A 22,172-nucleotide genomic window follows, 5' to 3' on the forward strand; every position below is an offset into this window, starting at 1 on the left:
GCATCTAGACTCTGAGATCCGTAACTGTGTGCCACACCCTTCCCAAGTTTGCGGGCGATTTCCACGTACGTGCACAGCCATGTTGGAGTTCCACGCGCCAGAGTACTTCTGTGTGAGTCTGCGACTTCACTGTTCGGCCTACATACAGCTTGCTCGGAACCGGGCCGAGTCGAGAAACTAAGTTCTGTCTCCAGCATATTCTCGTCTGAAATTAGCCTTGAGATCTCCTGTGCAGATCAAAAGCGGATGAGACAGGGATGCGTTTCAACGCCCTATGTTGTCTCCCGTAGGTACTAGGCAGAACCAATAGAAAGAAGATTGGACGTTCCTTCTGTATCCGCGGTAGTCAGACCCAGATCTAGGGTTAGGTTTACGTGTTTGAATTATAGGGTTCCGCATTTGTAATGCACTTTTTCGCTTCAATTTATCGGTTCCGTCACCGACGGCGACTTAAAAGTTAACACTTAGCTCGCAGCCTTTTAGGAACTTCGTCCTTCAGGTGATCAGTGCTAGCAATGAGTAGAGGTGCCAGCACGCCCACCTCGCGGTTTCACTCTTTGTCAACAACTACTTCCGTCTCATCCTTGCCAGGCATGGCTCGTGGAGAGGAACGGACACCCCTCGTGAATCAAGGCGATGTTGAAGCAGGTCGTTCGACTCACGCGCAGTACGGTTCTTCTACTTCTGGTGAGCATCTTGAGTATCCCCGAGATCTGTCCATGGAAGAAAGTCCAGATATCGAGACGCCAAAGGATACCAGCAAGCGCAACTCGAAGTTTATGAAAAGAGTTCGATACTATGTTCCGTCCACTGCGTGGATACCCGACTATTCGGCTTCTCTGTGAGTTGAAGAGTTGACAATAATATCCACACAAACTCATCTCTCTCAGCTTGGGTGGTGATCTTCTGGCTGGAGTCACTCTTGCGGCTATGCTCATTCCCCAGTCTGTCAGTTATGGAACCGCACTTGCGAAGCTAAGTCCCACCACTGGTTTGGTGCGCCTCCTCGTGTCTTTTCAATAACGTCTCCTTATGTCTACATTTCTCTTTAGTTCGCTGCTTCCATACCGCCAATCATGTATAGTCTTCTCGGAACGTCAAGACAACTCAATGTTGCTCCGGAGGCTGCGCTTTCGCTCCTCGTTGGACAAGCTGTTTCTGATTATCGTCGTGCGGATCATCATGCTCGTCCGGAAGATGCCGATGCCATCGGTATTGCAGTTTCCACTGCCATCACATTCCAGGTAACGTTCTTCTCAATTGGGCTAGAACATTGTCTCAAAAGCAGACACATGGCAAACATTTTTAGGTTGGACTGTTTGCGTCAATCCTTGGATTCTTTCGGCTTGGCTTCCTGGATGTTGTCCTCAGTCGTGCGCTCCTCCGAGGTTTCGTGACTGCAGTTGCGGTTGTCATTACGATGTGCGTGTAATCATTATAATTTAGATGACCCCCGAAGTTCTCAAGTTATATCACAGAGAACAATTAGTACCCATGTTTGGCCTCGCTGCGCTGGAGAATACGCTCAATCCCGAGTCAACCCTGGACAAAATAATTTTCCTTCTAGAATTTGTATGGACTGATTATCACAAACCGACGACGCTAGTCAGCTTCGGAGCGCTGCTCGTGCTCATATTCATGAGGGCTTTCAAACGTTTTTTCAGACGTACTTGGTGGATCGAACGGCTCCCTGAAGTCCTCATCGTTGTCGTGCTGTCTACAAGTGGGTCCATTGTCACCTACTATCCGTCCTGTCTGACTGAATGTGCACAGTCATTTCTGGCCGTCTTCGTTGGGATGAAGATGGTATCGATATCCTTGGCGTGATACCTATCAATACTGGCGGTCATTTCTTTAGTTTACCGCTGAAGGATTCGATACGCTACATCAGAGGAACAACGTCGACCGCAGTGTACGTTCATAATTTGTTTCTCAAGTGCATATATTGACATCAAACAGTTTGATAACCATTATGGGTTTCTTGGATAGTACCGTTGCAGCGAAGCAGAACGCCGATCGCTTTGGCTACTCCATCAGTCCGAACCGTGAACTAGTTGCACTTGGGGCTGCTAATCTTGCTGGATCTTTGGTTCCTGGCACACTGCCAGCATTCGGCTCAATCGTGAGGTCGAAGATCAATGGTGATATCGGTGCACGCACAGCAATTGGCCTCGATTGTTACCGCCAGTATAACATTGTTGTCGACATTCTTCCTTCTCCCGTATCTGTACTTTTTGCCCAGATGCGTTTTGGCCTCGATGTACATGTCTTTCATTTGCGTTTGAGGTTTGTGCACTGACTTGTCTTTCAGCATCTGCCTCTTTGTGTTATCACTGTTCGCTGAGGTTCCCCACGACCTAATATACTACTGGAGGTATGATAGATTGTCTTGTACAGTCCTGAGGTGCTGATAACTTTGCATAAAGGATCGGAGCTTGGACTGACCTCGCTATGATGTTCCTCACTTTCGCCCTCTCTGTCATCTGGAATGTCGAGATCGGAATCGTCGTCAGTCTCATCATCTCCTTGTTGCTTGTTATCAAGCGCTCCTCGCAAACGCGAATGATTATACTGGTATGTCATTATCCATATCGTTTATAGGCGCTAAGATGGCTTTTATGTCAGGGGCGCATTCCTGGCACTGACCAATGGGGTCCCATTGCTGACACTCCAGGTGCTGAGGATGTTCCTGGCATCTTAATTATCCGTATCAGGGAGAGTTTGGACTTTGGTGCGCTCTCATACATCTTATCAAATACCGGCGAAGCTCAATTACGTACCAGCTAATACGGCACAGTTGAAAGAACGTCTTCGTAGACTGGAGTTGTATGGCCCGGAAAGAACTCACCCTTCGGAAGAGCCAAGGAGACAGCCTGCAAGCAAACTAGTATTCCACATGGCAGACGTTGAAACGTGCGATGCCTCTGCAGTGCAGATCTTCCACGAGTTGTTGGAAACGTATCAAGTGAGCTCTTACGTGACTCTGAAAACTTTATCTCATTCTCTCAGAACCGTGGTGTTGGGCTCTACATGACTCACCTCCGTTCTGGTCCTCGAAGGATGTTTGAGCGCGCCGGCATCGAGGAGCTCCTAGGGCTCCGAGGCATTCTTCGCCACCTTGGGAGAAGCCATGGCCAGCATCGGGCAGCGATGAAGGGTTCGATTTGGATATGATTGTTTGGCGATGTTTTACGACTTTTCACGACGTACCCATTGGGCGCACAGACTGCTCGGAGCATGTGGTTGATCTCGCGAGTGGATTGTACATATCCATCCAATATGCTTGCATATACCAAACATATGGTGTTTAGGAAAGTGCCTACGTTTACTTGGCGCTTGGCTCACGTTTCTATCAGTTGGATTGTCTTATCTGTGTTCCGAAATCTCATGACTCCTTGTGATCGCATCATGCATCCATGTAGATCCCCATCATCATTCAATATTCAAGTATCATGATTTGAATCTCAAAGTAAGAAATTTTAATGTACGTCAGCGGCAATATCTCGTAATCCCGACTATTAAGTAAATAAGTTTGATTAGAGTGTTTTTGCTAAGTATGTCCTCGGCCAATTAGCTTGCGCGCACGTAAACAAAATTTCCTTTCCTGTCTGATAAAATTCTTAGTAAATAAGTATGCCGTTTGCTCATTGATACCTATTGACGCCCCTCACAATGTAACCGAAACTAGTGCTAGTGTCGGTTCACTCTCGGGCCCCAATATAAAAACAATGACCTCCTTCTATCACTAAGCCTGTTCTCAAGTTCTACTTTGTTACCGTTCTTTGCTCTTACAGCGAATGCGTTCTTTCCTTCTACCAGTCCTTTCATTTACACTTGGCCTCGCCGCTAGTGCGATTGCCGACCCCATAATATCTCGTTGGCAGCTTCACGAAAAACGTTCCCATATACCCGAAGGATGGACCCGCGAGCAAACGCTCGATCCTTCTGCCTCGATTCCTTTGCGATTTGCGCTTGCCCAGCCAAATATCGAGCACATCGAAGCGCTGCTCTACGAAGTTTCGCATCCTGACTCACCCAATTACGGGAACCATTGGTCTCCAGGTCAGGTTGCAGCCAAGTTTGCGCCAAGTACCGAATCTATCGAGACCGTGCGCACATGGTTGATCGAAAGCGGTGTGGAACCCCACCGCGTAAAAATCTCACCTACGAAGGGGTGGCTCGAAGTCGCTTCTACTGTCGAAGAGGCTGAAAATCTCTTGCTTGCTGAATACCATGTTTACAATCATGAAACGGGTACAAAACATATCGGTTAGTTTCAAGTTAGATTCATGTCCATACGACCTAATTTCAAATTTCAATCACAGCCTGCGACAGTTATCATTTGCCAGAGCATGTCGGCCCGCATGTCGACTTTGTGACACCGACCATTCATTTTGATGTCAAGATCCGGAAGCGTAATCAACACAATAAAGTCTCGATCGGCCAACCTGGTCAGGGTAGCGGTCCCAAGACGAGCGGTGTAGTCCAAGACATCATCAGTCAACTCAAGGATTGTGATAAGCAGACCACGCCAATTTGCTTGAGGACGCTATATGGACTTTGGTATGAACCAGTCTCCGGTAAAAACAACAGTTACGGAATTGGTATGTGCACTATTCGTCGTGCAATTATGCGAGGGGCTGACGACCGCGAAGTGGAGTATACCCCACAGGCCTATCTTCAGTCTGATCTCGATATGTTCGCGAAGAACTTTTCAACTGGTCTCGAAGGTGTTTCTCCTACGATGGTTTCAATAGATGGAGGTACTGTTGCAAATTATTTGCCGCAGAAAGCGACTGACTAAGTAGGTTGTGTTAGGCTACCTCCAGACTACAAACATGTCTTTTGACTACAATGGGGAATCTAACCTCGACCTCCAGTATGGGATGACCCTGGTAACAAAGGGACAAGACGTCACTCTTTATCAAGTTGGAGATGCAGTTGAAGGTATGAAGATGACCGGTAGGTCCAACATGCAAGGCTGACTGCGCTGACATTTAGGTGCTTCTTTCAATAACTTCCTTGATGCCCTGGATGGAGACTATTGCACTTATGACGGCGGCGATGACCCCTCTCAGGATCTTGTTTATCCTGACACCGCCAGTGGCGGATACACAGGTAAGATTTTATATATTTTACCATATTTTAATTATATTTCGCGGCACAATGTAGGCGCTGAGGATTGCGGAACTGTCAAGCCCGCCAACGTCATTTCCACGTCCTACGGATACAATGAGGCTGACCTCTCTGCCGCCTATGCTATTCGCCAATGCAATGAGTACGCGAAACTCGGCCTCTTGGGCGTCACCGTCCTCTACAGTTCGGGAGATTGGGGCGTTGCAGGCAGTAACGGGCACTGTTTGAATCCCGATGGTAACGCAGATTATCTTGCATAGTACCATTAAACCCCGGGCTTATTTTGTTGTCGCAGGTACTCAGACCGCAGATGGTGCAATCTTCAATCCCGCCTTCCCTTCTACATGTCCATATGTCACTTCGGTGGGTGCCACTCAAGTCAGCCCCGGCCAGTCTGTATGGGCCCCCGAAAACGCGTGTGAGCAGTTCATCTACTCTGGCGGTGGATTCAGCAACTACTTTGGTATGCCCGACTATCAGAAGGGAGCGGTCGAAGGGTACCTAGCAGCTAATCCGATCTCGTATTCGAAGAATATTTACAACTCCACCGGAACGGTACGTTTCATAGCAATGTACTTAAGAACAGTCCTGATAGTTGTCGCAGTCCCGCGCATATCCCGATCTTTCTGCCAATGGAGCGAACTACGTCGTTGCTGTTGATGGTAACTTCACTCTCATCTACGGAACGTCTGCATCTACACCTGTCGTCGGTGCTATCTTGACCATGGTGAACGACGCTCGCCTCGCGCTCGGTAAATCAACGCTCGGGTTCATCAACCCTACTGTGGGTCACATCACCCCTCTGTTTTTCAAATTGCTGCTGACATTGCACACTTATGAAGATCTACTCTGTTGATTTCGCAGGGAGTTTTAAAGATGTCACCAACGGAACGAATCCGGGGTGTGGCACTGTGGGATTCAATGCGACCAAAGGTTGGGATCCTGTCACTGGCCTCGGGACGCCCTACTTTCCTTCACTGCTTGCCAAATGGTTGGCTCTCAAGTAAGCTATTTCTACGCAGAGGACTTTCAACTGTACTCGGACTCGGATTATATCCATACCCTCCCTCACTGACGTGAATGACTAATTGGAATACCTATACGGTCGATTACACATCTTATAGACTTACTTGAAGTTGTGATCGGCAATTGGGGTAAATATATCCGGGTGTGCCTCTCTAACCCTTGTATTGGACGCGACGCAGTGCTCTCTGTTTGAGGTAGGCTTGTACGACCAGTTGTTCAATCCTGGTCGAGTGATAGATTCAGTACACGTATTGATAAAAGGGGGACAGGTAAGTAACCTTTGCTTCACCATCATAGCTGTTCCTTGCCTCACTACGCCTTTGAATAACTGCGCCCCGAGACCACGGTATAGAGCGAAGAATCCGCCAGCGGTATAAATTCCTAGGAGTGACGATCGAATTGAAATGTACTGTGATGAATTGTTGGCGGAATTAGATCTACGAGAAGCTTGTACCACAGTCTTTGCGAGAAGCAGTGGGTATAACATAATGACGGCTTCGTGAGTCGTGTATTAGTACTTGTTTGACAACAGCATTGGAGACGCGACTCGCCTACAGAATTTGCAAGCGTGCCTCCTAGGAAGGAATGGCCTGGGGGCGGCGTGGCGCGTTCTTTACCCTTGAGCATCACTCGTCTATATTGCTGGAACAGATAGAGCGTGACCGCGTGACCGCGGGGTTGAGTGAGAGAATAAAATTGGATGAGAATCCTATGGCCATGACATCCCAAAAATTGCATAACCTAGACATGACAATATATAGTTATATTTTTGGTGTCGACAATGTCTGGAGTGTCAGGTCCAGGGCCCAGTATATCTTGCAAGACTAGGGAGCTGAAAAGTCCACACCTGAGTGGCACCACCTAGATTAGTAATTACCTTGTACCAACAAGGTCACTATCAGCCCATAATTGTGGTTGTACGTTCCCACTTTTTTGTAAGATTAATATAACTCGCGCGGGTCTGTAAGATACGGACTCTCTCAGTCGTGCGCGTGAAGGCAAATGTCTGTGATATTCACCTGTAAGATACGGACTCTCTACTCGAAGTAAGCAAAGGTGAATATAAGTGAAAATGTAAGTATCTCACCTCAGTCGTGCGTGCGAAGGCAAACGTCTGAGGTGACAGTCTGATTCTGTAGCTAACTAAATACCTCGCAAGCTCTTGTGCGAGTGAATTGAGTATGTGAGACTGTAACAATAAGAAAGTATGGCACTGGCCCAAGAGATCAATGGTGTTTTGTAAGTACAATAGAAAAGATGATAACAAGATCACATAGATGTGAAACGTACGTGTCACTGGACATTGTGAACGAAAATGATAAGGGAATACTGCGTCTCGGCTGCGAGCACGCTTGCTCATTTCCAACACTCCCCCTCAAGCTGCACGAAGTCCGAGTTGGGATGCAAAATGTTTGACTTTCGGTGATGGCAATGCCTTGGTAAGAGTATCGGCAATCATGTCGACGGTAGGACAGAATATGAGGCGAAGCTTCTCTTCTTTGATAACCCAATGAATAAAGTGGAAACAGATGTCAATATGTTTGGTGCAAGTGTGATACTGGTGATCCTTAGTTAAAGCGATTGCTGATTGGTTGTCTGAAAAGAGGGTGATGGGTTTGGTGAATGGTTCGACAAGCTGTCTGATGAAAGTGCGCAACCATAACACTTCCTTGGTGGCGTGTGTTGCTGTGACATACTTGCTCTCGGTAGTGGACAACGACACGATTTCCTGGCGTTTTGATGACCAGGAAACGGCTCCCCCGTCAATTAGGAAGGCATACCCTGACACTGTGCGTCTATCCTCTGCCATGCTACCATCTGCATCCGCATACCCTGTCAACTTGCTTTCAACACCTCCATAGGTCAATTTCAGATCCGTCGTTCCAAACAAGTACCGATAGATGCAACACACGGCATCCCAGTGTGGTTGCCCTGGATTGCTTGAGAAGCGCGACACAGTTGCTACTGTGTAGGATATGTCAGGTCTAGTGCCAAGAGAAGTGTACATCAATGATCCAACAGCTTCGTGATATGGGACATGACACATTGCTGCGTATTCTGCTCCTGTTGATGGCGACTGACCAGAATGGAGTTTCATGGCAGGTTCCATAGGGTTTGAGATGGGTTTCAAGTCCTGAAAGTTGAAGTGGCGGATGATGGATTCAAGGTAGGACTTTTGGGATAAGGATAATGTGTGACAGTCGTGGTTGTGTGAGACTTCTATACCAAGCAGCCAGTGAAGCTCTCTGAGATCGGTAATCTCGACGTGCATACAGATCTTGTCTTTGAGTTTGATGATGGCGTCGATTGATGATATGGCAATGGTGCAGTTGTCAACATGAACAACAATGATGACTAACTCACTTCCAGATCGTGAGAAAAAGACTGCTTGGTCAACATCGCACTGAGTGAAGCCAAGATTCTCCACCAATATCTCGACCAGCTTTTGATACCATTGGTGTCCGCTTTGCTTTAGTCCATACAGCGTTTTCTGCAGATGACATACTTGCTTTGGACGGTCTTTCGACTCGAAGCCAGGAGGCTGGCGCATGTAAATGACTTCTTCGTCAGCAAGTTCTCCATTTAGATAAGTGCCCTTGATGTCTATCTGATGGATCTCCATGTCTAGTCGAGCTGCGAGTGCAAGAACAGTTCTGATGGATGTGAGGGTTGCAACAGGTGCGTATGTGTCAAAATAATCTACCCCTGGGACTTGGGAATAACCTTGAGTCACTAGTCGAGCTTTGTGTTGCACAACATTTCCTGCTGCATCCTTTTTAGCACAGAAGACCCACTTGGAGCCTACGATGTTAGCACCCGGAGGCAGATCGACAAGCTTCCAGGTTCCTGCAGTCTGCAGTGTGGCTAGCTCCTCACGGATTCCAGCTTCCCATTGGGGCCAGTCTGGTTGGTGCTTCGCCTCAGCCAGAGTGGTAGGTTCTAGGGCTTCTGTGTCAGACATGAACTCACTCAAGGCTAATGCTAGTTTGGCAAGGTTGTCTTCTGCTTCAAGAATCGCCATCAGCTTTTCAGCTGCAGTATCTGCTTTGGATGTGGCTTCTTCCGGAATAACTTCTTTTGTGGGCAGACAGATACCTTTGGGAATGGGTGCTTTTGCATCTATGATGTCTTGAACGCATTGGCTAGGCTTCCGGACTCGCTTGGCGACCATGTCAAGCACGGGTGATGCTGATAGAACCGGAATCTTAGAATGGGGAATGGTGGCTGGGGCTTTGGGAGTGGTTACTGATGGGGTAATGATGGGAGGTGAGTATGGTTGTGACAATATCATTGCGTTTGGTCCCTGATCCTCTTCCTCCCCCTCGCAAGGTGTCGTCGTAACCTCAGAGGGGTCCCAGTAAACGTTACATTTGACAGTTACTGACCGTTTCGCAGGCCAGTAGACCCTGCTCCCATTTGCGCTCATGTTGTCAATACCGACCCAGTGGCCTTCCTCGACATGCCCCTCAAGTTTCGTTCCCAATTCCACATGCACCTACACCTTTGAGCCCCAGGGACGAATGTTCTGCAAATCTGGCTTCTTGCCAGTGGCGACTTCAAGGGGGGTGGCACCGTCTAAAGCCTTAGTGGGTGTTCTGTTCTTCAACCACACTGCATGTCTAACGGCTTCTCCCCAAAGGAAACGTGGCAGCCCGCTGTCATGTAATGCAGCTTGTACCTTCTCAAGTAAGGTGCGATTGAGGTGTTCTGCCACCCCGTTGTGCTGGGGAGTATCGTGCACGGTAAGCTTCTGTTCAGTTCCGACTGCTTTGAGGTGTAGGGTGAATTCTTTTCCAAGGTATTCGCCTCCTTGGTCGGAATGCAGGACTTTAATGTGGGCACCTTGTTGAGTCTTGCACCAGGCTTCAAAGTCTTTGTAAGTGCCAAAAGCCTCGCTCTTCTGATGTAGAAGATGCAGATAGGTAAGTCTGGTTTTGTCGTCCGTGAAACTGATGTAATAACGACGACCACCCAAAGTAGGGACGGGCGCTGGGCCCCACAAGTCTGTGTGGATTTCTTCTGCGAAATCTTTAGCACGTTCCCCTTCCCTTGCTTTGAGGACAGGTTTCCTTGTCGCCTTTGTGTATACACAAGACTCGCAAAAAGTGGATTCGCCGGACAACAAGTCCACCTTTATTCCTGTGACCATACCATTTTCAGCCAGGTGTCGTGCTACGGCTGGTGAGATATGTCCCATTCTTCTGTGAAGCTCCATGACCGTGATAGTTTCTGTTGCAGAGTTTGCGCTTTCTGCGTCATGAATGACGCGATACAACCCCCTTTGGCTTTTGGGGATCTGTCCAATGACGTCTTCGGTGGGATCACGGATGGTACACGTCCCGTTGGCAAAAGTCGCAGAATATCCTAGTTCATCAAGACAACCAATGGACACAAGGGTATACCCTACTTCTGGTGAATAGAGCACTTCGGTGAGACGAAGCTGCAATACGTTGATACCGTTGGGAACTTCGACTACCATTTCTCTGACTCCTATGGCATTGAATGATTGTTTGTTTGCCGCGGTGAATGGTTTGGGGGAAATGGTTGACAAGGATTCGAAGCGTTCCTTGTATGGTGAAATGTGTCGTGTTGAACCAGAGTCATAGAGTTCGGTGATTGTTCCATTCTTCATGTGTCCACTGCTGACTTCTGCGACAAGGTCAACGGGGATATCAGGTTCTACGGGGAGGTGTGTGCTGCTTCCACTGCTTGCGGTTTCCCAATCACTAGGCAAAGGTACGTCGTCTTCGTCTATTTCTGAAAACCAGTCCTCATTGCTGACAGTAAAGTTCGATCTTTCAGTGATGTCACCGTCTGATGACTCAACAGAGAGGAGGTCAGGGAACGAGAACAATGATTCAGAGTCAGACTTGTCATGCACAACAAAAACTCCGTCATCATCAGAGTCTGTGTCAGCTGCCGCATTTGCAGATCCTACTGCTTTGCTGCTGCCTGTGGTAGGTTTCTCCGGTTCCGGGCACTGAGCCTTGAAATGCTCATGTGACCCGCAGTTCCAACAGGGCGGGCGAGGTCTGTTGCCCCCGCCCCGTCCTCCTCGATTAGACCCTTTTTGGCCTCCCTTGCCTCGACCGGAGGTCGAGTCTGTAGCTGCCATAGCTTCATTGGTGCTTTGAGTCTTGGCACCTTGGTTGCTGCGTGTTGTGCGAGCATCTTTTCTGCTGCGATGCTCAGATTCCTTGATGATTATTGAGATTAAGATGTCGGGATCTATAGTCTTGGTTTGACTATAGAGTCGAGCTGTAGCGAGCTGTCCTGATGCGAAGCCTGCAAGGTGGTTGGGGAGAGATTGGATTATAGTTGACCAGTAATCCTTCTCATCTATCTGAATTCCTACTGCTGACAACTCATCCTTCTTTGCACGCAGTTCGTCGAGGAATGTGCATACATCACCTCTGCCTGGGCACTTCGACTCTAGGAATTTGGTCCGGAGATCTGTCTGTGCATAAGCACCCTTCTCGGTGTATTCACGCACAATCTCATTCCACATTGCGACAACGTTGGGCAAGCTCCGAACATGTAACGCAGTAGAGTCGGGAATACGCTGGGTAAGCAAGTGTTTGGCGAGGTTTTCGTATTTCTGCCATTGAGCGAGTGCTACAGGGTCAGGAGGTGATACGACGGTTGTTCCTCCAGTTGTTGTCAATGGGCCGACGGGCTTTGGGTTAGTCCTGTTGAACTGCTTCCATAGGTCCTTCACTTCGACAGTGATCTGGAAGCATAGCGAGAAGATTGCCCAGTTGGTACCTTTGATATCAAGCTTGGGTACATTGGTGGGAAGAGTATCTGTGGTGACGGGCACAGTAGTAGACATTGTGTATAGCAGCTTTCGGCAGTGAAATGTGAGACATGGGGTTAATCAGAGCTCAGGGCTCATAACCTGTAAGATTAATATAACTCGCATGGGTCTGTAAGATACGGATTCTCTCAGTCGTGCGCGCGAAGGTAAATGTCTGTGATATTCACCTGTAAGATACGGACTCTCTACTTGAAGTAAGCAAAGGTGAATATAAGTAAAAATGTAAGTATCTCACCTCAGTTGTGCGCGCGAAGGCAAATGTCTGAGGTGACAGTCCGATTCTGTAGCTAACTAAATACCTTGCAAGCTCTTGTGCGAGTGAATTGAGTATGTGAGACTGTAACAATAAGAAAGTATGGCACTGGCCCAAGAGATCAATGGTGTTTTGTAAGTACAATAGAAAAGATGATAACAAGATCGCATAGATGTGAAACGTACGTGTCGCTGGACATTGTGAACGAAAATAACAAGGGAATACTGCGTCTCAGCTGCGAGCACACTTGCTCATTTCCAACATTTTTCACCCCATGGGAATTCATGTTCATGCAAGTACTGTGATATTGCATGCGTGCATAGTACTACATTCTCATTATTACAATTACAAGTATACATGGCACAAGGTAGTATGTTGTCCAACTCTGAACTTATCTACAATCAATCTCTCATAGCTTCTTGCTTTTTGCATCCCACCACTGCTCTGTTATCTGGTCCAGCTTCATAATCCGTTGGTCTTCAATGCAGAGATATTTGCTTGGATGAGTTGTTAATAACTTCTCATCAAAATCACGTAGAAGATGTATATTCTCACAACCGTGTCCTTGAGAGAGTGTGACATATACATTAAATAGGGAAAGTCCACCACTTGGTGGCATTGTGATGTCGATGATTGCATTGCTGATTGTTTGTCCTTGAGATTGATAATCAGTAAATGCATATGCTGGAGTGAGCAGAAGCTGGTTCTGTGTTACCACCTGTTCACTGCCACCCATCACAACACAAAAAGTTTGTTGCATAGGAGTCAGTGGCAGAACACCATTGTCCAAGTTTTCAAGGGTTTTTGCTTTGGTACAGTTCAACTTGATGAGGACATAAGCAGGAGGATAGTCTAACTCCACAATGGACTTGGTCAGGCAGAAATTGGTCCCATGTTCATCCAATATGATTTCCATTATTTTTCCTTGTGCTCTGTTTGCAACATTGAGATCTGTGTTGACATTGAAGGTGACCATGACCTTCATTCTGAATGCAATTTCAACAATATTTGGTAGAGCTGCTCACTCATCTTTTTTAGCATTTCTCCCACTGGGCTTTGTTGCTACAATGAATTTCTCCGTCAATGTTAATTCCCATCCTTGCATGGTGTCATATGCCTTGCACATGAAAAGTTGATTCCCACTTCTTTGGCAATGATTCTTCATCATGTTCAAGTTCCACTGGCAATGCACTGCATTGCAGGGCATGATCAATACTGCATCATTCCATGGAGCAGAACTGAAGTCGATTGATGGACAGTGGGGATTTGTCAGAACAAGTGAGCAGAGCAGCTTGATATGGTGAGCATGACAACTGCCATGCCGCACATGATGTAGAAGATTGTTCCACTCTGGATTGGTAACATGAACTTGTTCTTTGAGATGAACAACAGTTGTAAATTGTTCATAAATCTTCCATCCCAGCATTTCCTCTGCAGTATCTTTTGATGAATCACAAGGATAATACAGAGCTGCGCTCTTCTTCACTGCAACTGGCAGAAATTGGTGAAAATCTCCAGCAATAATCACATTGACTCCTCCAAATGCTTGGTTGTCCCCTTCTTCGCCGCCAAAGACTTCACTTTCCTGATATATGCCGAAATTCTTGCCAGGAACTTGTGAGATAGCATGGACTTCTCATTGATGATGAGATATAGTTTGCCTTTCTAAAACACAGCAAGCTTCTTCAATGTCTGGGCTCCTTGTTGGTGACCATTAAGAGGTATGAGCGTAATGACATGTAGAGTCTTTCCATCTTTGATGGTAGCCGCAATTCCAGTATAGTAGGCTGCCTTCACAAGTTTGGAGTTGATACCTCAGCTCTGAAGGTTTTCGGTTATGGTTTGGATGGTCTTTGATTTGCCAACTCCTCCTTCTCCTGGGATTTGCATAAGTAGTTGTGGAGGTCTGTGTCCTGCCAATGTTTCAGACACGTGCCAATCAACAATATCATATGCACATCTTTGATCCTTCAAAAGACATGATGGGTTGACTGGAGATATGTGTTCTTGAACCAAGGGTTGGAGGTATGATATATGACCCTTGTCATCAACTTCGTGTAGTCCATCCATCATGGTGACATCTCCAAAATTGGCTGCAATAATACAGTGGCTCAAAAAAACTGTCCGCATGTTTTCACATTTTTCACTATCTATGGTATTGTGTGAGAATATACAAACATCTCAAGGACATGCTGGTACCATATTGTAGTACTACTTCAGGGCTTTCAATTGAGTACTATGACGTGGGAATCTGCTGAGATATGGTGGAGATATGAGGCTTACAAAATGATGACTCATGTGGACAGTTTTTTGACTCAAGTATTTTACAGTGATAATCAGGTATTCTAGTACTTTGTGTGACCTCCCTTGGCTTTAATTACTGCCTCTGTCCTTCTAGGCACACTCTCAATCAATTTCTGGCAATATTCTACTATAATCCACTACTACTCTCTCCCATAGCTCCCATACTCCTTTAGGGGGGTTTCAGAGGCTTGAAGCTTCTTCTTGAGTGTTCCCCAGAGATGTTCAATGACGTTGACATCAGGGGACTATGCTGGTGAGTCAACAACATTGATATCATGTTCTTCAAACCATTGTCTGGCTCTTCTAGATGTGTGCTTGGGATCATTATCCTATTGGAAAATGATATCTTCTTCATCAATCCCTGATTCAGCTATGCTAGGCAGCAAGTGGTCATTTAGAATGTCCACATACTGCTCAGCATCCATCCTCCACTCAACTTTATCAAGCATATCCACACTATTCCATCCCATACAGCCCCGTACCATTAGAGAACCTCCTCCACATTTGACAGTCTCCCTAACCTCTCTGTCTGTTAGAGAATCTCCCTTTTTTCTCCATACATATACCTTCCCATCTGACCGAATCCTATTGATTTTGGTCTCATATAACCATACAACATGCTTCAAGTCTTCTACAGTCCAATTTTGATGGGCCAAGCCAAAGGTAGTCTTCTCTGCCTATGTTTGATAGAAAGAAGAGGCTTTTCTTCTTTGTTACTGCCTTGAGATGAGGTGCCTCAAGAACATCCCTCACAGTTTGTGAAGAGACAGTGGTGGTGATGGTGGAATTGATATAATGGGTGGCTTGGACAGCATTATCAGCCTTTCCTATAGTGATATGTTGGATGATAGCCCTCTCATTAGTAGAGATGGACGTCCTCCACAAGAGTTTTCCTTGTCCAGGTGGCTTTCTTTGATAAAATTGGTCACAGTAGACTTGCATACTCCAGTTCTAGAGGAAATTTGATGAACAGAGAGGCCAGCATAGGACAAAGAGAGGATATTATCCCTTTGAGTAGAGAAGATGGTTTTCATGGTGATTATGACCATGACACATGAGACATTCTGGTTTATATAGTTAGATGGAGTTTCAAGAGTATGCATAGAAGGATAGAGGCAGTAATTAAAGCCAAGGGAGGTCACACAAAGTACTAGAATACCTGATTATCACTGTAAAATACTTGAGTCAAAAAACTGTCCACATGAGTCATCATTTTGTAAGCTTCATATCTTCACCATATCTCAGCAGATTCCCACGCCATAGTACTCAATTGAAAGCCCTGAAGTAGTACTACAATATGGTACCAGCATATCCTTGAGGTGTTTGTATATTCTCACACAATACCATAGATAGTGAAAAATGTGAAAACATGCGGACATTTTTTTGAGCCACTGTATCTTCATCTCTTGCCTCATTAACCAAGTTTGTTTCATCAGCCATTGCAGCTTGCCACTTTTGAAGCTGAGTATAATTGGCACCACTTGCGATACCAACTTTCGACATGACAACATCCCATGAATCTGGTTCCTCCAAAAAAATCCCCTTTAAATATCTGGCTGCAATTGCATTCAGCCCATGTGCTTCCTCATGATGAGACTTCTGGGATTCCTCGTATACATGCAAATCTTTGATCATCAAGTTAACAACTGTCTCTTCATCTTCATCTTCATCATTAATGATCACAGCCACTTGTTGATTTCTTGATTCACATTGTTTGGCAGATAGGAAGTTTTTGCTATCACAAACACATGAAATTGTAGCAGCTTTCTTGCATTCATAGTAATATTGAATCCCAGCAACAACATCCTTCTCTTGCTGCAAGGCATGGTGGAAAAATACATGTATGCACCTTCCCATGTTTTGAAGTCAGCCTTTAGTTCTTCAATACTGTGCCATGGTAGAAGCAATGCAAGGATCAATGCACAATACAGTTTTTGGGTCATTGCCTTGAGGAAAAAATGGTCCAACAATATTGGGCAATGTATTATGACCCTTTGATTGAACAACTTGGCAGTGGGTGTGATGTTTGGAATGGTCCTTGAGGTAATAACTCCATTCATTTCTCAGTCAACCACACCTTGGGATTGAAGATGAAGTGGAAGCTTCATGTTCTTGCTGTTCCCGTTCTGAAGATGGGATTGCCACTTCATATGTGTGAATTATGAACTGAAAATATGAATATGAGTCCCTCTCCTCATTGCTCATAATCTTTGAATTGTGAACACATATGAAGACATCCTTCATTGGTGACATGCAATGTAACCACATCCTACATATTAATTTAGTTACTTGTTGGTACATACTACAATATGTGGCAAAAACATACCAGTGTATTTTCATCATTATCTGGATTAAGATGTGGTTTATTGCTTGTCTTGGGATCACTTGCATTGTCATATACCAGATCCAACTGCTCCGATGACATCAATATCCACTCTGCCCAACTACATCCTTTCCACTCTACCCTCTGTCCACTCTGCTTGTTCCCTGCCCTAGTGCTTCTGCTCGACCACCTTGTCGGTTACCTTCCACATAGTTTCCATTCAACTGGAACCTCTTTCCCCATTTAGGTATATACATTCCCCTTTGGTACATAACACTTACTTCCTGGATCACTGGCAATTCCTATAACCACTTGATTACTGATCTGTCATGTACATATTGATATCCGCTCCAACTTATGTTTTCTCTGTAGTAATACTTACCAATGGTATAATCAGCACATAGCCTTATGCTATGAACTACTGATCACTGCCTCCTCACATAGAAGTATATAAACATATCATGTACTTAGCTAGTTTCCTCAGTCTTAATATTACTTGTCTTCCCTCAGTTTCTACTGGTGGGAATTCTCCGTAGGACTTTGCTCACTCCAGACACAAGTCTCACCTTGTTGTCACCTCTGCTCCTCTGCTCCAACTTAGAGCTGTGCTCTAAGTTAAACTCCTTTACTTCCCTCCACATCATAAAACCAATCCCCTTGTCCCCTCTGCTCCAACCTACTTCCCCCACTCCATCTGCTCCACTTCTAGTTGGTCCACCACTAGTAAGCACTTTACCTCCTGACCCTCAAAGCAGACCAAAGTGGTCCACTCATCCTATCGTCGAACAATGTTGGTCCCACTCTAAATTCAGGGCCCATACTTGGCTAAGGGCGCAGTGCAAGAGCTGAAGCCAAGCCCCAACCCCTGCTTCTCTATCTGAGCATGGTACCTAACATGTGTGCTCTGAGTTGGAGTCTTCGTCACTTTCAGTATCCAAGTCAGAATCAGATTCATAACTGATGTAGTTCAAGTCAAATTTAATCAGCTTGTGTACTATCAGAATATCTGACAATGACTTCCTGTCTTTTTGCTTGAATTCAACTCTGGAAATGCTCACAGCAAATGAGCTTTGAGAGCAAACCAGTATAATGGCACATAATGGTGCAAGTATATTGCATCCCTGCATCCCATAAGATATGCAATGACCTGTGGTCCTGAATGTTCCATTTTGTGATTGATAGCATGCTGGCAGTGGAACAGTAACAAACAGTTATGATCAACCACATCATTTAGATGATTTGCATGTTCCTGATGATACAACAGTGTACTTGCCATCAAAGCAGACACATTGTTGTTCTTATTCTGTTTCTTGGTCGAATAGTCCATAAAATACCATGTGACATCCTTCGTATCACTACCATTGGTGAGCAGTTTGATATCATTGTTGCAATGGAGTGTTGTAGTTATTGCAGGGCAAAAATTGTTGAGAAATGCATAGGTTCATTTTGGATTCCATCTGCCATGTTCATCAATGATATTGGTGGGTGTTAATAACCAAGGAGCACATCTCTTGCAAACCAGCTGTCCATGCTGATTAAATCTCAAACAAGTTGCCCTGCTACAGGTATGAACTTGTTGAGACCTGACTACACAGCATTCAATTGCTTGGTTTTCTGTACTTCAATCACTGGAATCTGGATCTGGGGGTCATGAATATGGCAAATTGCTCTCCCTTGGCATCGTTTGAATGGTCTCTTCATCCAATCCATCAATGTGTGCATGAATGTTCTGCTGAATATACTCCTCGATTCATCTGTGAAAACCCCCGTTCTGCAAATGAATATGTATGTCATGTATATTTGGTGTGTGTCGAAGCCAAATCATCATATGCACATGCAACATTCCTCTTCCTTGAGCTTCAATGACACAAAAGTACCCACTAACACATCCAAGGATTCCCATCCCACTATGCACTCAATTTCCTCTGATTTTGGTCTGGAAGAGTGCTGAAAGTACTGCCTTGATAATGAAAAGAAGTACTTTGCAGTGGCAAAAGGATCCCTGGCAATGTTTTGAGCTCTGTGATTGCTATCTGGGCCGGCAACAGGGGAAAATCATCCATATTAATCTCCTCCCCAGCAAAGATCTGTGTGACAGGGTCATGTGTGTTGCTGGGATTGATCGTCATCCAAAGAAGACAGACCCGAAGATTAGATATCTGTCTGTGTTCTGCCTCCTCTTTCTCTGCTTGTCAAAGGTCAGAAACTGTGACAGAATTGATGATAAATCCATTGTGCTTGAAGTCCTTGCAATGCATCTGAATCTGAGCTGATTGCAAAGCTTTGCGCTTCTGCTCCATGCCAAAAATGACAAATGGAAATGAATGGTAGGTTCGGAATTGATGATCATGATACTGTAATGCACATCACACATGCTCATCAAAACCGATGGATTTGCCACATGTATCCTCAATTCCACTGACACCATAAGGAAAAAGTTTAGGATATGTTGCAGCAAGTGGATTCTTCCTATCTGAATCTTCTCCTCCAACTTGGTTGCGTCCAAAATCAGAAACAGGGTGATGGCCATGGCAAATGGCATAACCTCCTTCCTTCTCAGACATGCCATCAATATTCATAAGTGCATGCTTCATCAAGTCATTCAGTGGCAGTGTGCTGAGTTCTGTGTCTGTAACACCCAAGAACTTCAATGGAATCACATGTGCATCTAGTACGTGTCATTAGTGACTCACTCATTTCAAAACCATAGACATGTTTGCTGTCAATATCACTATCTCCTCCAATATTATATCCTTCATTCTCAAGATCCGGTATGTCATTATCTGATAAATCTCAGTATGTTATATGATGATGTTTACTAGAGCACAACACACACCATTATTTGTAACCCCATCATCAGTAGCCATGTAACCTTCACTCTCTTGCATTGCAATGTTATCACTGGCCTCATGGTGGACAATAGAAACAATCTCTTGAGGGACATCATCCTCTGGGAGATATGCAAGTTGTGCTGCCGATATTTGAATATCAACGTAAAGTGGATTGTGGGCCTTCAACCAGGTAAGAACATTGAAGACGACATCACATCAAACACAGAATGTTAATTTTAGCCAATCCTTCAGCAAATTCCTAGTCCCAACATATGTTACAGCAAGCACAGATGCCAAAGATGTGACTGGTTGTGGTAGAAATTGGCCTTCAATCATCTTTGCAACATCATCAGTGTTCATATTGTACAAAGTGACATTCCCAGCCATCCCCTGCTGCAAATGGCTAGGATCTGCACCATGAGTATCCTTTGGATATAACTTGAAAATGTAACATTGAGGAAAGTGGCGAGAAATTAAGAGTTCCTCTGGGAGAGTGAGGACTGCAAGTTCGTGTGGGATTGGACCAATCCACATGTTATTTGCAAGTGCAAACCTGGGCATTGTATTGGCCTCAAGTGATTGATAACATTCACAACAGACCCAGCCTGTTGCATCTGGTGCCTCTCTTTAACATGTCCTTCAACCAACAACAACCTGTTAAGACCATGCTCAGGGGTAAAGCAAAGTCTGAGGGGCTTGGCTTCAGCTCGTGCACTGCGCCCCTTACCTGAGTACATGCCCCTAATTTTGGAATGCAGTCCAACATGAGTTCTATGAGTTCCGACAGGACATCGGAATGGGGGTCTTCTGAAGGAGGACCAACAGACTACTAGGTGAGCGCAGGAAAGTTGGGCAGGGGTTGTTCCACCCGACCAGAGGGAGGTGGGAGACTACTGCGGTCAGAACCAACAGTAGAAGTGGAGCGGAAGGAACTGCTTGGGCAAAGTCTGAAGCAGAGCGAAATGGAGGGGACGGATGCAAGAGTGCAGGGTCTAGTTCCGACGCACGGGAAGTTGGGTGAGTGGAGGGATGGGGGAACGGGGGAATGGGGGAATGGGGGAGCAGGGGAACAAGGGAACAGGGGAATGGAGGAGCGGAGGATTGGAGGATTGGAGGATTGGAGGATTGGAGGATTGGAGGATTGGAGGATTGGAGGATTGGAGGATTGGAGGATTGGAGGATTGGAGGATTGGAGGATTGGAGGATTGGAGGATTGGAGGATTGGAGGGTGGCTGGCCTAGGGAGTCAATCCCCTAGGCCGGCTAACAGGAGTTGACTAGGATCAGGCCCAAGTCAAACAACAGAAGAGCAGGGCTTAGAAAAGGTAATATTCAGACTGAGTATCTACAGACAAATGTACATATGTTTATATACTCTAAGTGATGAACATAGCATAGCAGAAGGCTATGTGCTGAGTGTACAGGAATACAATAGGATGACTGAGACATACGAGAATAAGGCTCGGGGAACAGTATGTACACGACGGATCAGAATCGCTAGGGTATAGGGATTACCGGTGATCTGAAAAGTGGAACTATGGTACTAAACGGGGATAGGACCAGTTGAGTGGTTCCTAGTCTAGGATTGGACTGGTGAGGCGGTCGGGCGGACTAATAGTCTGGTAGGGCAATACGAGAGGAACTGGGCGGGTCAGAAAAGTGGAGGGAGCAGGAGTAGGGTTGGTGGACCGATAGGGCAGAGGAGTGGAACCCCAGATAGGGTCAGATGGAAGGGGTATGGGGTCGGGGGACATAGGGGTAGTGTCAGAAGAACGGGACGGGGTCGGGCGGAGGTAGCAGGGCTAGTCCTGCTGAGATGCACTTCGTGTATTGTTGGGGAAGGAGGGATGGAGCGGACAGGGAAACAAGGGGTTGGACCAGCAGTAGGGATGCTTATAGGTGGTACTGGGGGTACTCGGATCCGGTATATGACACAACCCCTCCTATAATGTTGCTGCAGCAGGTAACATTTCTGTTGATACAGAAAGCCATTGCCTGATATTTGGTATCCTACAAAGATGGCACATGTCACCTATGTGAAGTTCACATGACAAAATGTCAATGTTTAGATTTACCTCTACCACAATTGCCGTTACACACCTTCATAGCTCATCAACTCCCTTGCACAAACAATGCAAATCAACATTGCAAGAGCTCCATTTGATGTCCCAGATATGTATGCCTGGAAACACTTTTTTAAGTCTTCTTCTGATGGCAATCCAAGATATTTTGAATAATCATGGTCATTGACACCATCACTATTCTCTTCAAATTCTGCTTCTTCTATCATACTCCTCTGTGCTTCACGTCAAAGCTTGCCAGCAATCCTTTTTCTCTCAGCTTTTTTTCGCGTTCCTTCTCACACTCCTTGTCTTTCTCCTCTGCAGCTCAACATATCATATCCAAAATATGGTCTGGTAGTTTGCGCACATTATCCATGATTTGTGACCATGTCAGCTTTTGGATATTTGTCCTGAACATA

General features: G+C 45.7%; 5 protein-coding genes across 5 annotated transcripts; 2 read left to right on the top strand and 3 right to left on the bottom strand.

Moving 5' to 3' along the window:
• The first annotated feature begins 439 nt into the window (after positions 1-439).
• Positions 440-3,507, top strand: EDB91DRAFT_1163342 (sulfate transporter family-domain-containing protein). Its single transcript, XM_041319900.1, has 13 exons — positions 440-687; positions 736-841; positions 891-996; positions 1,053-1,244; positions 1,310-1,422; positions 1,479-1,723; positions 1,774-1,912; positions 1,960-2,177; positions 2,287-2,374; positions 2,427-2,574; positions 2,626-2,731; positions 2,784-2,965; positions 3,010-3,507. Exons 1-13 carry the CDS (start codon positions 516-518, stop codon positions 3,172-3,174), a joined length of 1,980 nt encoding a protein of 659 aa, XP_041171893.1. The 5' UTR covers positions 440-515; the 3' UTR covers positions 3,175-3,507.
• Positions 3,508-3,797: 290 nt separating this feature from the next.
• EDB91DRAFT_1060984 (peptidase S8/S53 domain-containing protein) lies at positions 3,798-6,143 on the top strand (the record flags this gene model as incomplete). The annotated part of the gene is made up of 9 exons (XM_041314393.1): positions 3,798-4,269; positions 4,326-4,604; positions 4,656-4,763; positions 4,819-4,947; positions 5,002-5,118; positions 5,173-5,373; positions 5,432-5,691; positions 5,741-5,920; positions 5,979-6,143. The coding sequence occupies 9 exons, from the start codon at positions 3,798-3,800 to the stop codon at positions 6,141-6,143; spliced, it is 1,911 nt and encodes a 636-aa protein (XP_041171894.1).
• A 171-nt stretch (positions 6,144-6,314) lies between these two features.
• On the bottom strand, positions 6,315-6,789 carry EDB91DRAFT_1061021 (uncharacterized protein; the record flags this gene model as incomplete). The annotated part of the gene is made up of 3 exons (XM_041314395.1): positions 6,315-6,384; positions 6,441-6,657; positions 6,705-6,789. The coding sequence occupies 3 exons, from the start codon at positions 6,787-6,789 to the stop codon at positions 6,315-6,317; spliced, it is 372 nt and encodes a 123-aa protein (XP_041171895.1).
• A 5,853-nt stretch (positions 6,790-12,642) lies between these two features.
• Positions 12,643-12,969, bottom strand: EDB91DRAFT_1061029 (uncharacterized protein; the record flags this gene model as incomplete). Its single annotated transcript, XM_041314398.1, has 2 exons — positions 12,643-12,710; positions 12,792-12,969. The coding sequence occupies 2 exons, from the start codon at positions 12,967-12,969 to the stop codon at positions 12,643-12,645; spliced, it is 246 nt and encodes an 81-aa protein (XP_041171896.1).
• Positions 12,970-18,767: 5,798 nt separating this feature from the next.
• On the bottom strand, positions 18,768-20,252 carry EDB91DRAFT_1086323 (uncharacterized protein; the record flags this gene model as incomplete). Its single annotated transcript, XM_041316027.1, has 7 exons — positions 18,768-18,820; positions 18,842-18,947; positions 19,068-19,214; positions 19,284-19,528; positions 19,554-19,643; positions 19,697-19,871; positions 19,971-20,252. 7 exons carry the CDS (start codon positions 20,250-20,252, stop codon positions 18,768-18,770), a joined length of 1,098 nt encoding a protein of 365 aa, XP_041171897.1.
• Between the last annotated feature and the right edge of the window lie 1,920 nt (positions 20,253-22,172).

This window comes from Suillus paluster (assembly GCF_016628075.1).
Source record: "Suillus paluster strain FC165 chromosome Unknown EDB91scaffold_92, whole genome shotgun sequence".
NCBI classification, from domain to species: Eukaryota; Fungi; Basidiomycota; class Agaricomycetes; order Boletales; family Suillaceae; genus Suillus; species Suillus paluster.